General features: G+C 42.5%; 1 protein-coding gene across 1 annotated transcript in view; it reads left to right on the forward strand.

Moving 5' to 3' along the window:
- Window positions 1-15,836, forward strand: part of PDE11A (phosphodiesterase 11A) — a 407,012-nt gene that overhangs the window by 320,275 nt on the left and 70,901 nt on the right. Inside the window, exon 13 of the mRNA XM_061135538.1 lies at window positions 7,256-7,365. Coding sequence (XP_060991521.1) covers window positions 7,256-7,365 — 110 coding nt within the window. The remainder of the gene's footprint in view (window positions 1-7,255; window positions 7,366-15,836) is intronic.

Raw genomic sequence — 15,836 nt, forward strand, 5'->3', positions numbered from 1 at the left:
TTCACCAACTGAGCTCTCAAGGAAGCCCTAGGCATACATAATGTATATATATTCTAATGAGTAAACATTCTTTAAGGAAATTTGCAGCACAAAGGAAAAAATCTAAAGTCACGTATGATCCAACTACTGGTAACATTTTGAGGTACATCCTGACAGTCTTTTTCTATGAATGTATTAAGACATTTTATAAAGTTGGATTGTTGTACACAAACCATTGTATCTTTCTTTTCTTTCTAAACTTCATTTTAAATCACTATATATTATTAGCCACATCTTGATGCACCAGAGCTGTGTTTGGCTCAAGATGTCCAGTGGCTCTGCAGTATTAACCTCTTACAATTCAAGAATAAACATCCATTGTTGAAAGTCCCCTGGTGACCTAAGGATTAGGATTCTGGGCTTTCACTGCCTTTGGCTCAGGTTCAGTCCCTGACTGGGGACCTGAGATCCCCCAGGCTGCATGGTGTGGCCAGAAAGAAAAGATAAAGAATAACCTTCGTGGTGGACTAAAGCACACTCCAAGTGATTCCTTAATATCCTGCCATCATTCTGTTATCACATTCTCTTTAAAAGCTGCACAACTGCACATACACTCTCACCTTAGTGGCTGGGCTGCACAGTGTGTGAGGACACAGACTGGGGAGTCAGGTTGCCTAGAGTCTAATCCTGTCTCTGTTTCATTCCAGTGGTGTAGTCTGGTGCTTCGAGATCTTCATCTGTAAAGTGGGAGAGATCAGAAGAGTTTCTCCTTCAGAGAATTCTTGTAAAGATTAGACTTGTAAGGATTAGATGAGTTAAGGTACTTGAGGGTTTAGAACAGTGTCTGGCACATACTAAATGCTACAGAAGTGATATCTGTTGTCAGTGTTATCCCAAGCCTCTCTTTTCAGATAGATCAATTACTTAACACACACTAGGGTTGGTTGGAGAAGACAATGACACCCCACTCAAGTACTGTTGCCTGGAGAATCCCACTGATGGAGGAGCCTGGTAGGCTGCAGTCCATGGGGTCACTAAAAGTCAGACACAACTGAGCGACTTCACTTTCACTTTTCACTTTCATGCATTGGAGAAGGAAATGGCAGCCCACTCCAGTGTTCTTGCCTGGAGAATCCCAGGGACGGGGGAGCCTGGTGGGCTGCCGTCTATGGGGTCGCACAGAGTCGGACACGACTGAAGCGACTCAGCAGCAGCAGGGTCGATCACTCAGTTGTGTCTGACTCTGCGGCCCCATGGACTGTAGCCCACCAGGCTCCTCTTTCCATGGAGAATTCTCCCGGCAAGAATACTGGAGTAGGTAGCCATTCCCTTCTCCAAGGGATCTTCCTAATCCAAGGATCGAGCCCAGATCTCCTGCATTGCAGATGGATTCTTTACCATCTGAGCTACTGGGGAAGCCCACTAAGAACTGAACATTTTTGTTAAATGGGTGAAGTCTCTGTAGCACCATCTGTTGTTATTATGGCTGTTGTTTTTTATACTTCTGGATTCTACAGAGCCACAGGTGTTAGTCGCTCAGTCGTGTCTGATTCTTTGTGACCCCATGAACTGCAGCCCACTAGGCTCTTCTGTCCATGAAATTCTCCAGGCAAGAATACTGGAGTGGATTGTCATTCTCTTCTCCAGGGGGTCTTCCTGACCCAAGGATCGAACCTGGGTGTCCTGCATTGCAGGCAGACTCTTTACCACTGAGCCACCCACAAAGCCCCAGAATCAAAAAGCAACTGTCAATTTTTCTGTGGCCGTCGTGTTCCTCTGTTCCTCTGACTACCATACAGGATCAGCTTTGACATGGTGGCATGTCTTCACTGGTTTGAATTTTATGTTGACTGAATGGTAGGAAATCACTGGCTAGTTTAAGAAACACTTCATCTCAGTTTTACTGTTTGGGTCCTCTGGAGTTCCAGTGATTATATGCTCGAGTGGCTGGGGACAGGGTTATCCCAGCATACGTTTAATCCAACAGAGGACTGTGACAGGAGACCTGCTCAGAGGGTAATGACAGGCTTTTCTGGAGAGGGTGCCATGGACGCTAACTCTGTATGCCGTGGTTATCTTTTTACTTAGATATATGATATTCCCTGCTTTACATTTCTGATATGGGCCATGAGGGAATACAGGTGACAGGGTAGAGTAAAATAATGGTCAATAAAACCCATTATTGGGTAACAGGTAGTTACAGGATCAGTAGCAGCAAACATATCATTTTATTTGAAAATAAAAATAGAATTAAGCATAGGAGAAACACATTAAAATGTACTTCCTGCTGCCACTCTGTTTTCCTTTGAAAGTATATTGTCTTCAGCAGGCAGTTGACTTTTTCTCCCCGATGCGTGTCAAGTGTAGGTCAGAATGGATAGGACTAGAAAGAAGATGGATGGGGTGGGGGAGGGGCAAATGGACACTTAGTGGCAGGTGGACACATCTCAGGCCTGACGAGCCTCAGAAACCATTTACCAGGCAGCTTTAAATCACAGTCAAGAGATAGGTGCTGCTTCAGTAACTCAGGTATCACAGCCAAGAGAGGTAAATGTGCTTCATGTGGCTGTGCTGCACCTCAGGGATTCTTTATTGGCAGGACCTAGAGATGGGCTCCATGGCCTTTGAACACCATGAAGTTATAGAATAATTTCTGGGAAGAAGGTCCATGGTTTTTATTAAATTCTCAAAAATATCCATGATACAAATAGTTTAAGAGCTAAATGCTGGATTTCCAAGAAGCGGGCAGGGTAGTCGGCTGTGTAAGACCTTAAAGTATATTCCATCATAGTATACAATGGGTGATAACTGATAGCTTAAAAATGATTCCGGATTTTGAACTTGAGTCTATTACATGGCGTTGGATTTTATCTTCTAATTAAACTTCTAGTTGAATTATCTTATGTTGACATTATCCCATCCCTATTCTTACTGTTCCAATTCATCAGCTCGTTCTAAACAGCAGCATTTTCACAGACAACAATCTCTCTAAATTTCAGTGCATCTTCATTGTGTTTACAGCACTGATTTCCAGAATACAGTGTATAATTATTTCATGCTTGATAGACTTTCAGGATTTACTTAGTATTAGCAAGATCCAAACCCAATGAAACTGTCTTACAGTTTCAAGATGACAGAAAAAGACACTTGCATCCCTTTCTCCTTTCAAAAAACACCCCCAAAATAACAAGGAATGTAAGAAATGGACACAAATTCCACTGTTTTCATGGAGGGAGGATGATTTGTAGATTAACAAAGAAAAGGACGGTCCGACCCAAATGCCTTCAGGATGAGAGAGTAGGGAAGGGGTACACATGCGTACCAGTACTCTCCTAGAAGCTGTCAAAGCTCAGGCACTGGAAGGACCAGATACCACAAAAATGGGGTAAATGGGAGTGAGGGACGATGAAAACACTGATCCCCCAAATTTCCATCCCCTCCCCATGTAGTCCAAGAACTACTCTTCCCCTTGTCTATGCAGGAAGCCCAAGTATTTGCCAGAGAGACTGAGCCCCAGACCTGGGGACACCGGTAAAAGAAAAGTTAGGTGAGTCGCACCTTGAAAGTAAGAGAATGAAGTAAAAGTCTCCATCATGAGGGTGAGAAGCCACATACCCTTTTCTCAGAATTCCAACACCTGTATTTATGCTACTTCCGAACAAGAGATTGGAAAATCCAGAAGAAGAGTTTAGAGTACATACACTGGCATGTGGGGGTCTATGGCAGGACCAACTGGCCATGTGCTCACCAGTGATGAGATCAGCCATGTATAGACACCACCTCCATGCATGGGTGTGTGGTGAATCTAGACTCCCATGAGTAAGTAGACTACCAGGGATATCAGGCATTCGAGGAAACTACCAAACACAGAGATAAGCAGTTCAGAAGAAATAGGCAATTCAGGGAGCAGAAGAGAATTTCAAAGGAATTATAATTAATATCTTCAAAAGAGAAGAGACCATAATGCATCCATGTAAGGAGAACAGTATGATGTTAGAAAAGGAGCAGCAGACAGGAAAATGCTTGTAAATTTAAAATATTATTACTCCTGGACAGTAAGAGGAGAAAAGTCAATATGAGCAATGGGAAAGAAGAAATGGAAAATAAGGAAATGAATATAAGTAGTCTGATGTCAAACCGATTGGAGTGCCATTCAAATAGGACAGAAAAAATAAGGAAGTTGAAATTATTATGGGGGAAAAAAAAAAAAAGATGACAAGAACATTGTGGTGAAGAAAATGACCCTTCACATGGAAAAGGTTTACCAAGCAATGATGAGGGAAAGTCCCAGACCAAAGAAGATTTTTGTGAAATTGGCAAACCCCAGGCATAGAGAGAAGCTTCTAGAAGAGAGAAAATCAAGTACCATTCAAAGGATTAGGAACAAGAATGATTTATGCTTCGCTAAGGCAACTTTGGAAGTTAGGAAACAATAGAGCTGTCCTTCAAAATTCTGAGTGAAAATGTTGCAACTTAGAATTGTTAGGCAAGCCAATGATTGAGTAGGAGAATAGATTAAAGACATTTCAGTTGTGCAAAGCCTCAAAAAAAAAAAAAAAAAAAAAACACCAATCAACTTTCTCAGTGTTAAAGAAGTATTAACATCCTTTCTGATGAAGCTACTGGCAGATGTGTTCCTGCAAACTGAGAGAGAAAACGAGGAAAGAGGGAGATGTGGGATGCAGGGGACAGGAAACCAGCCCCAGGAGGGGGATGCCGGCAGCAGACAAGAGAATCCAGGCCAAATACCGGCACTGGGCCAAAGCAGGGACCCCCAGGACAGCAAGGGACCTGTCAAAGGTGTGGCTGTTCAGAGAGTTGTGTAGGATGTAAGTTCACTCAGATGTTGAAAGAAATCTTAACTCCAGGAAGCTAAACATCTACATAACAAAGGATGTAATCATTGGATACTGAGTGGATAATATTTACAGATTGATCATCAGATAGGCACTTTCTGAGACCCGGGCACTTACGTTTCTTTGTGCCTCGGTTTCCTCACCTTAACTGGCAGACCATAATAGTTCCTGCCTGTCACAAGAAGGAAGTTGCCAGGCCTCCCTGTCCCTTACCGTCTCCCGGAGTTTGCACAAGTTCATGTTCATGCCTCGGTGATGCCATCCAGCCATCTCATCGTCTGACACCCTCTTCTCCTGCCCTCAATCTTTCCCAGCATCAGGGACTTTTCCAATGAGTCGTCTGTTCTCATCAGATGACCAAAATACTGGAGCTTCAGCTTCAGCATCAGTCCTTCCAGTGAATATTCAGGGTTGATCTCCCTTAAGACTGACTGGTTTAATCTTCTTGCTGTCCAGGGTACTTTGAGGAGTCTTCTCCAGCACCACAGTTTGAAGGCATCAACTCTTTGGCATTCTGCCTTCTCACAACCATATGTAACCACTGGGAAGACCATAGCCTTAACTATAGCCTTTGTTGGCAGAGTAATGTCTCTGCTTTTCTTTGTTTATGCAAAAGTAGGAAGTCAAGATATACCTGGAGTAACAGGCAAGTTTGGCCTTGGAGAACAAAATGAGCCAGGGCAAAGGTTAACTGAATTCTGCCAAAAGAATGCACTAGTCACAGCAAATATCCTTTTGCAATAACACAAGAGACGACTTTACACACGGACATCCCCAAATGGTCAATACCGAAATCATATTAATTACATTCTTTGTAGCCAAAGATGGAGAAGTATGTTAAATGATTATGGTTCTCTTAGGACAGTGTCTGGCACACAGGAGGGACTGTAGTCACATGGGAAACCCCTGAATAACCAAGGGCTACTGACATGCACCTACTATACAGTAACATGGAGGAAAATTAGACAAAATTACCTACCAAATTAGACAAAGAAAGAAAATGGAAAGTGCTTGCCTTTCGGAATCAGGATAGGGGAAGGATGAGGGACTATTGGTTTTGGTTCTAAGTTTCTAACTACAATTGAATTTTTAAAAACTATTGCAAATAATGCCCTCAATAAAATAAAATTAACTTAAAACCAACAGCCAGCTCTGAATTTTAAAATGACGGACACACACTGCTTAGATATGGATTACTTAATCCTGCCCAGATAGTTTATAAACATTCCTATTTACTATGCAGATGAAATTATATGTATTATGAAATTATATGTAGATGAAATTATGTGTAGAAATCTTTTAAAATAAAATTGTCGACACAGAAACTTTATCATTCAGTTATTTCTGCAATAAAAACATAATTAACTAAAAAACAAAGTGTTTGTTGCTATAAGAGAACTATCTCACAGATATTAGCTAGTGATCCTAGATGTGGAGACAAAGCGCACATGAAAAGGGAAGCAGTTTGAACTCTACCTTTCCCCTTCTCCTGCCCTCTGATAAAGATTTTAATGAGTACTGAAAGGGGAGGCTTACAAGTTAAAGGGGGGTGGAGGCAAAAAGGCCTTAGATCAAGCAAATGCATAGCCCTGCATTTCTATAAGTTCACTTTCTCTTCTAAACTAATGAAAGGCCAGCGGGAATCAGAGAAGCACTGCTGCTCTTGGTTATGTAGTTCATCACCCTGCTTCCCAGAGATATCACACCACACCCATGCATTTCACAAGCAAGCTACCCGAGGATCATGAGGAAAAGAGTTGCATGTAATGGATTCCCCACCTGATCCAATGTCTGGATCGCCTAATCCTCTGCCAAATTCTAGTTTTCAAGATAGGCACTGCTTATCTGAAATTCCACCTGTCCTCCAAACTAATGTGAATTAAGGTATTTATAAGATAACTTTTAGAATATTATCATGTAACAATTTGAGTACTTCTAAGTTGCTTTTTCTAATAGACACACACACACACATATTTTTTTAAGGCATTTTCTCTTGCCTACTTTCATTTAAGTGGCATCTGGTGGCTACATCACTCAGTTCTAAACTCATCCCCTCTCTCTCCCTACCCCTAGATGCTCAGCGTTTTGAAACGTCGAATCACAAAACACATTTTGCTCCAAGCCTTTGCCAGACGGTCACTGTATCTAGACAGCGCAGCTTCTTCTCTAAAAAGGAAACGAAATAGTCTGAGCTTTGTCCTGGAGTGCCAGCCAGCGCGGGCCACCGTGCCGGCTCATTCATCACCGCGGGGCCCCTGGGCTGTGCAGCCCACCACCCAACTCACTAGTCGAAGGGGTGGCAGTTAATCATTCCCTTAAATGATGTGGGTATGAACAGAGCTGATGGCTGCTCAGCAGAGGAGCCTCAGCCTTCCTCCCTGCCCCGAGCAGTGACTGTGGCCATTTTCCCATCTTCCCAGACCGCCGGGTTTCAAGAGATTCTGACTGAGGTGGAAATTTTAGCGGTGATTGTGGGATGCCTGTGTCATGACCTCGACCACAGGGGAACCAACAATGCCTTCCAAGCTAAGTAAGTGTTCTAATTGTTGTTATTTTAATGCATTTGCCTTTCTGTTCAGAGCCAAAGGTGACGCGCGCGCTAAGGAGTAAAGCATTAATTTCTGGCGTCTGAGGCCAAGGCCACGCAGGCCTGGGCGCGGGTGTCACGGGGCTCATCCATCTTTATAATTCCTTATTCCTCTTTTAATTGCAAATTTGCCCTTCATGTCATGCTTGTTGATTTGGTCTGTCTCTGTTGACCTCAGTCGGATAACAAAGCTCAGATTTTTAAAGGGCCTTTTTTTTTTCCCCCTCCCAGAATGTTTGCCTTCAGGGGATCATAGGTTTCTTGGATTTGCTACCCTGGAAGTCTGGTTTTGAGACTATTAAAATAAAAGTGGAAATTTTATGAAACAAAAGATCTCCTCCTTCCCCAGTAGAATTTCTTCCGGGTTCTTTTGATGTTGGGTGTTGTATAAACTGCAGTGAGATGGAGTGACGTTGGAGGAGGAAGAGGGTCTCTGCCCCTGCCAAGCCTCATCCCACAGAAAGGTGGGAAACAAGAAAAGCAACTCCACCAACACAGGGGATGTGGAGGTGCGCGCGGTGCAGGGACAGAGCGGTCTGTCCCTGAGCAAGGAGGACAGGTCCGGGAGGCCCTTGCTTGGCGGGTCACCCTGGCGCCGAGGCCACAGAACTTACGGGTGCTGGAAATAAGACCAAGACCCAGGTCTCCTGGCTCTCGTATTCAGGTTCCAGTTTAACGTGCTTTTTACTACCTGTCTGCAAACAACATGGGATGGGACTTCAGAGGCTCAAGAGAAAAACGTTTGGGGATGGAGAGACAGGAATCTTCAACAAAGAGGTAAGACTAGCTTTCAGGTGACCAGTTTCCAAGCCCCCTGGAGCAGGTCTTCTTCTGTGATCTGACACCCCAGAGGCCCACGGTGTGTCAACAGGTACCTTTCAGCTCACCACTTTTTTCCCTGTAACACCTACATTCTAAGGCCTTGGAGCCCTGGGCCTTTTTGTTTGCTCCTGATCTAGCAGATAAATATCGACTGTGTGCCCTCTATCCATCCTGAATGCAGAAGCCCATCACTTCAACCTGCTCTTTTCCGTGTCCTGTAATTTCCAGACCCTCTTACCTTTCTGTGACAGCAACTCTGCAAAAACTCAGCTCTGGCTCAACCTAACAATTCAGCTTCTTGCTCTTCTGTCCAGACTTTTAAAGGCTTTGGAAGAAAGTGTCACAGCTGTGAGCCTGAGGCATACCCAATTAGGTATTCTCCCAACTCGGCTAGGGGCTCAGCACTCCTCACCAGGCTCTTTGGGTCCCTAGCCAGCTCCGTGCCCCATTCTGATAAGCAGTTATAGATACCAAATATTCCTCCTCCTAAACCACCTTCTATTCCACCACCTCCCCCCATGCAGCTTGCCTCTCCCTTCACTGAGAAAATTGAGGCCATCAATCGAGAACTCCCTCAATTTCCTCCCCTGCCATGAACGAACTTATCTGTCTGGCCCCATCCTTTCCTCCTTCCCTCCTATCTCTGTGAAAAGGCTGTCCCTCCTCGTGTCTGAGGCTAATCCTTCCACCTCAGCGTTGGACCCCTTCCTCCCTCCCTCCTCCAGGACCTGGCTCCATCCATCTTCCTCTCTCTGCCCTGTATCTCCCATCCTAGTAATATGAACTGTTCTCCCCATCTTGAAAAACCCACCTCCATCCCTGCTTCTCCCTCAAGCTTCCTCTCCATTTCTCCTCTTTCCTTTCCAGCCAGTCTTCTTGGAAAGTCATCTGTTCCTTGTCTTCACTTCCCTCCCACACAGCTTCCAGGCCTGCCCAGCAGGGGAGCAGCCCTCAGTAACGCCACCAATGACCCCTTTTCCCAAAGCCACAGGACACTCTTCCGGTCCTTCTTTCTTGATCCTTCTTGCCATGACACTGTTTGTGATGCTCTCCTCCAAAGAGCTCTCGTTCTTCCTTTGTCTGGGAGAGAGACACCTTCACCCACCTTTCTAGCCTTTCTTCTCAGCTTGCTCCTCCTGCCCCAGCCTTCACTGCACACGTTCTCTCCTCCTCTTCTGCTCTGCTTTACCTTTCATGCTGGGCCACCTGCTGATCGGCCCCAAACCCATACCTATGGACCATAATTCTCTACTAATCTCTACACTTCTTCCAGCTGCTTGAGGAGCTCCTCCTATCTGAAGTCTCATCGTCACCACAACCCCAGTCTTTATCTCTACACCCAATCCTTTTCCTCTTATTCTCCATCCCAATGAATGGTACCACCAGAAGTCCACAAGTCACTCAGATCTCCTCAGAGTTGACATCTCTGCATTCTTACAGTAACCACTGCTTCTCTGCATCCCTCAGATTCCTACAACCCACAGCCCAACTCTCCTCCTCCAGTCTTCCCTACCTTGGAGCTCCAGAATATTCTTTTTTAATTCACAAATCTCATTGGATTGCTCCCCTACTTAAAAGACATTCACTGGCCTCTTGTGACTCTCAGGATAATGTTCAAATTCCTTAGTTTAGCCCGTAATGCCTTTTTCAATCCGGCTCCTGCCCATGTCTCCAGCACAGCACTCACACCTGCCACCCCGCCCTCACCTATGCATCCAGGTTCAGACACAAGGGGTTACTTAAAGTGCTCGATGGGGTCCAGCTAGTTCTCTTTTCTCTGCTCCCAGTCTGCTGTTTCCCCAGCCCAGAATGCCCTTCTTCTTTCCCCCAGCCTCCTCTGAAAGCTCCACCCACCACCCCCCAGATTCTATCCCTGATGACCTTCCCTGCATCAATCTTCTGTGCCCACATCATGCCCTGGCTATGCTTTTTCAAAATTGCACATCTCACACCACATTAGTTGCTGATTAACAGGTGTGTCTCCCCTTCTCCTTCAGTACCGATGATGTGTACAAGTACCAAGAGAGTGATAAACCCACAGGGAATGTTTGCTGAGTGAATGAATGATAAATGCATGAATGGGTGAGGCTTTAACTATTTTAATATTGCTTTTCAGTAAAGTTTCCTGCTTTCTTAAACAAGTGCGATCTTTTACGGATTATTATAAAACACGGTTTTTACATACCTTGGTTTGATGTTGTACTGATGACAATAGCATCCCTGGGGTCTGCTGAAGTGTAAACTGTATAATACACTTTGATTATAGGGTCTGACAGTTCCTTATGTTTGAGCTCCTGGCCTGCGTTTTGTTATTATGAGTATTTTAGGGTACCCCTCTCTCAGGCCAATGGCACCATCGTCACTGTGTCTTCCTGGAGCACCCTACCGTCCTGCCACTTACACATAAAGAATTGTGTCTATGAAGCAACAGTGAGCACCTTGTAGGTTCTTTTAAAAAGAGTCAAGTGCGCAATGTATGTACTCAGATAACAAATGCCTCCACCCTGGAGAGAGCCTGTGTATCAGACCAGGAGAGCCAGGCCTACTTGCTATTTGACCTCTCAGCTCGTTGGACCAAGACCACACACCGAATCCAAACCCAGCTAATCACATATTATCTCCCAGGAGTCTGGTCCTGGATTACCATGATATCGACTCAGTTAGCTGTTGAGGTCCAAGCTGCAGGTCCATGGAGACCTGGACACTGAGGCTGCATTTGGGGAAACCGGTGATGAACAGATTCCGAGTGAATAAGAGAAGCAAGAGAGCAAATCTGCAGAGAGAAGAAAGTCAGTATTCAGAAAGGAGCAGAGAAGATACTGTACAATTCTAGAGGAAGACAGAGATCCCTGGTTTTCCATGTCTGCCCCTGCTTCCAGGAAATCCAGCCATGCTTGTGACAATAGGGCTTGCTCAGAGATCCTGGTTGCATTTAATCAATTTTTTTTTAAGTGAAAGTGGTTCTAATTCATTTCCATTCTTTGCTGTGAGTGGTCCCTGAGACAAGGAGAAGAACTGCAGTTATTTGTTGTTTACTATCTCAAGCGCTCAACTAATATCCCTGTAGCTAGATATTTTAGTCTCCATCTTACAGAGGGAACTGGGCCTCAGGAAAGTAAGTGACTTGCCCAAATTCACCCATCCAGAAGGTGGCAGAGTAGTGTTTGAACCTAGGCTATCTGACTCCAAGGGCCATTTTTTAACCACTTTATCCCACCCTCTTTCATGACTTTGTGGTATTTATTTTAGGCTTTTGAATTTCCAGTTTATTGGCTGGCTTGTGATATATGTGAGCTCTGGAAAACTAAGATGCATTTTGACATCCAGAAAATCAAGACGTGGAGCTGTAAAAATTGTAGAACTCAACTAGATCTTGGTAGTCATATTCCTTAATTTTCAAAATTTTTTTCATATGCCTTAATTTTTAAAATTGGAAACTGAGGTCCCCAAATCTCAAGTGATTTGGGTAATACTGAACAGTTTTCACACATATGAGATAGCTATGATATCTCTGATACTAGAATTCAAAAAAATTTTTTTGCATCCTCACACCACATGATCAAATCTATGTGTTCCAAGATGGTCTGAGCTGTTTCCTCACAATGGTTGGCCTTTTACAGCTTGCCAGCCCATGGGGTGTCCATCAGCCCTGCCGCTCCTGTAGAGTCTCATTTGAGCTTAGCATACCAGATGCCATCACCACTCCACCTCAGTTACAGTTTTCCTCAATAAACGCTGAAAAGAGACCCTTTGACATCATGGTGAAGGAACTACCATTTTACTGATTAGGATAAGATTTACTCAGCAAGTTTGCCATTGTTTAGGAAAATCCCTCAGAAGAAACCTATATCCTTATTTCCTTACTTATTCCCCATCAATTGAGTGCTTTCTAGATGTGAGTCACTGTGCGAGGAATTGTGGGGAAAATAAGAAGTGTGACAAATAGTCACTTTCCTTAAAGTATTCACCATCTAATTCCAGCCTTTTAAGTGATTTGGAAATGGGATTTAAATGCACCAATTATTATGTGACAAAGCATATGCTACCTTTTTTTTTTCATATATAAGGCTATAAAGAAACAGGAGACATTTAGCAAGGGACAAATTACTATATAAAATGCAAAATGCCTCTACAATAAAAAGTTGTGATTTTAGTCACAGCACAGCGTGATTTATTCTCTTAGCCTTTCTGATAAGTGAACCTTCGCATTTTCATATTTTATTCTTAATTTTAAAGTATTGGAGTGCGTGCAGCGCATGATCAATAGGTAGAGAGGGCAGCGATCCCATGGCGCTCTGGAACTGCTCTGTTAACACCTCTCTCCTATTTTCTCCAGGGACAGTGTTTCCCACTCATTGCCCTTCCTATTACAGCTGCCCCTGATGATTAAATATCAGTACCAAGCAGCTTTGTAGTATATTCTCCTAGGAGACTTCCTCTATTCATTTCTAGCATAATCTCTTATACTCATTTCTTGGGAATGAAAACCCATCTTGTCGCTTTCGGCCAGGTCCCAGAAGTGAAATACGGGGGCACATTAATCTGCCGTGACAGCCTAATCCCATTCCTCCCCACCTCCCAACAATTCTCAATTTCCTAATTACCTTCAGTAGTTTTCCTTCTGAAAGTTTCCTGTAAGCCTTGGCAGCACACTTCCATTAAGTCTCTTTTTCAAAGAATATGCATATCCAGGGAAGTTATGAGGGCCCATAGCTCACACTTATGAAATTTCCTTTTGCACGCTTATTTTTGGTGCCTGTGCAAAGTGCCAAATGCCTAGAGGGGAGAGCCATTTTCACACTGACTTTCCTTTTATCTAAGTTTCTCCTCAGTGTGCTGCTTGCTCCCAAATGAAAAACTTTAGTATGTTAGGATGACCTGATCAATAATGAGCATCATAAATAATCACAGGTGTAAATCTTCCTGTGTGTAAAGGATCTGGAGTCTCCTCTCCTCCTGTCTCCACACACCCTCCATGTATGTGTAATATTTTCACAATTACAGTCTGTGTGCCCCAGAGCTACTGATATGATGGATATACTTACCACAGACAATTAAAACAAGGTGTGGTATTAAAGTCATTTTTTTTCCGTATGTGATTGATTGGAGGGTTTTTTCCACATTTTACATGAAAAAGTGTCAGTATGCCCTTTACACAGAGTACATTACATGAAACACATGTCGTCTTTTAAAAAATGGTTTAATGATCAAGTAAGTTTGGTTAATACTACATAATATGTTCCTTTCCTGCAGAATCACAGTACGTATGTTCACATATTGATGCCACAGATAAATCCTACAGTAATCTTAACAGTTTAACTTCTTAAACCCAGCATTTCCCAAGTGTATTTAACTCTGAGACCCTTTTTTTTACTTCTGCCCATAATGCCATTTTACATCCCAAAGAACTCATATTCTGTCTAATGCTTTCTGATAAAGTTTATCCTAACAGTTCAATATTTGCCACTTTTATCAAGTTTTCTGACCATGGACTTCACTCTTGCAGTGCTAGGAGATTCATAACAGGTGTGTATGAGTAATGGCAGGTGCAGGCAGCATTCTCAGTGAGCCTCGGCCTGAGAGAGGAAGCACCAGGGTGTCCTGGAGTCTCAGAAAATCTGACAGAGACCAAACCTAACAGTATAACTGAGGCAACCATAGGGAAATGGAAGCATTCTTGTTTAAATGATTTTATTCTAAAGAAAACTCAAAGTAGAGTTAGTATCATGTTCCATTCTGTGAATACTAAGATGGCACCTTGCTTGCAGAAAGGTGAGCATTGTTAATGAAAGTGTGGACAAAGTCTTCTGTGCAGTTATAAGGACTGTGAGCTTCCTGAGGGTAAGAGCCATTCTTTATCTCCATATCCCACATGCTCACAGCCTTGCATCATAATAGTCCTCAGTGCTTGTTAGGTGAATGAATGAATACATCATTAGTCTGCTTCTGTTGCAAAATCTGCATACTTGTAATTAGCTCAGTATTGTGTAAGTGTGTGAAACATGTAAGATGGAATTACTAAAAGGAACAAAGAGGATGTTCCTTTGTAAGGATGAAGACTCTTAAACCGTGGACCTTCAGATGCATTTGCACAAGCACTCTGAGAGTCCTCCTGATGAAACATAACAGTTCAGAAGCTTCATGGATCTGGGGAGAGCAGAGGGCAGCAGAGGACACAAACATCCTACTCATCCTGAAAAAAAATATTTAGTGATTTGTGATCATCTAGCTGATTTAACTTGTGAGGTCTGCTAAGCCAACATGATAAAGAAGGAGATGATATTTTGCATCTCGGCCCCACTTTACACCAAGGACTCATTCAGGATTCACACCAATAACTGGGGCATGTGGCTGGTTGATAGAAACCAATCTCAGGAATCTGAGTCTGAAGTTAGCAGCTATAACAGGAGAATTCTGAATCAAATTTTGAAAACTTCTTTCAAAGAAGGTTTGATGACAACCAGCTTGGCAAAAATGTAGACTCGGATATAAGAAATGTGGAAGTTAAAATTCTCTTTCTCATTATGTAATCAGAAAAACTTCAGCATTTGGGTGCCAATCTAGAACTGGTACTTACTAGCTCTGTGACCTTGGAAAAGTAACATACCTTCTCTGAGCCTTGGTTTTCTTATCTGTAAAATGAGAAAATAATAACTATTTCATGGTTGTTGTCAGTACTAGATGAAGTAATATGTTGTGGTGTTAACATATTGCCTAGTGCATGATAGGTACTTACTCATAGAGCTATTATTATTAATAATATTATTTTAAAAATGTTAATACACATTACTATCAACCTTCAGTTTGAACTATAATCTCTAGACATATCACCACAACCTTATTAGCCAAGTGGCTAATATTTTTTAAGCAGCTACTCCATCCAGGCATTTTAAATACATCCAGGCACCCGGGGCAATCGGGTGGAGAGGGAGGTGGGAGCGGGGATCGGGATGGGGAATACGTGTAAATCCATGGCTGATTCATATCAATGTATGACGAAACCCACTGAAATGTTGTGAAGTGATTGGCCTCCAACTAATAAAAAATTAAAAAAATAAATAAATAAATAAACACTCAGTTACCTTTCAAAAAAAAAAAGTTTAAAAAGAAAATAAATAAATAAATAAATAAATACATCCAGGCATTTGGATTTTCATCCTAGATTTCCAGCCTAGATTTTCAAAAGCCATGACAAATACAACAAAGTGTGTTGGCACAATACAGTGTGCATTTTGAAAGACACATTTTCATAAAAATGAACCGTATGTTAGAAAAATAGTAACTAACATTAACTATTAATCACATACTGCTAAGATTAGCCTAACAAATTGTCACTTATTAAATGATATAGGTTAGGGCAAGATTGAAAGAAATAATACCACCTGATTAAAACTTACAGATAATTCAAAAAATCCTTTCAAGTATCAATTAACATTTTATTTATTTTAAATGGAAATGTCTATGTGTTTTAACTAGTATAGACTACAACCTACTTACATGCTTGGCACTATGAAGGGCACTTAGAAAAATTTTATTGTAGTCTCATAAATAGCAGGTAAGATAGAGAGTATTACCATAATTTTAGAGACAAA

This window comes from Dama dama, chromosome 33, assembly GCF_033118175.1.
Source record: "Dama dama isolate Ldn47 chromosome 33, ASM3311817v1, whole genome shotgun sequence".
NCBI classification, from domain to species: domain Eukaryota; kingdom Metazoa; phylum Chordata; class Mammalia; order Artiodactyla; family Cervidae; genus Dama; species Dama dama.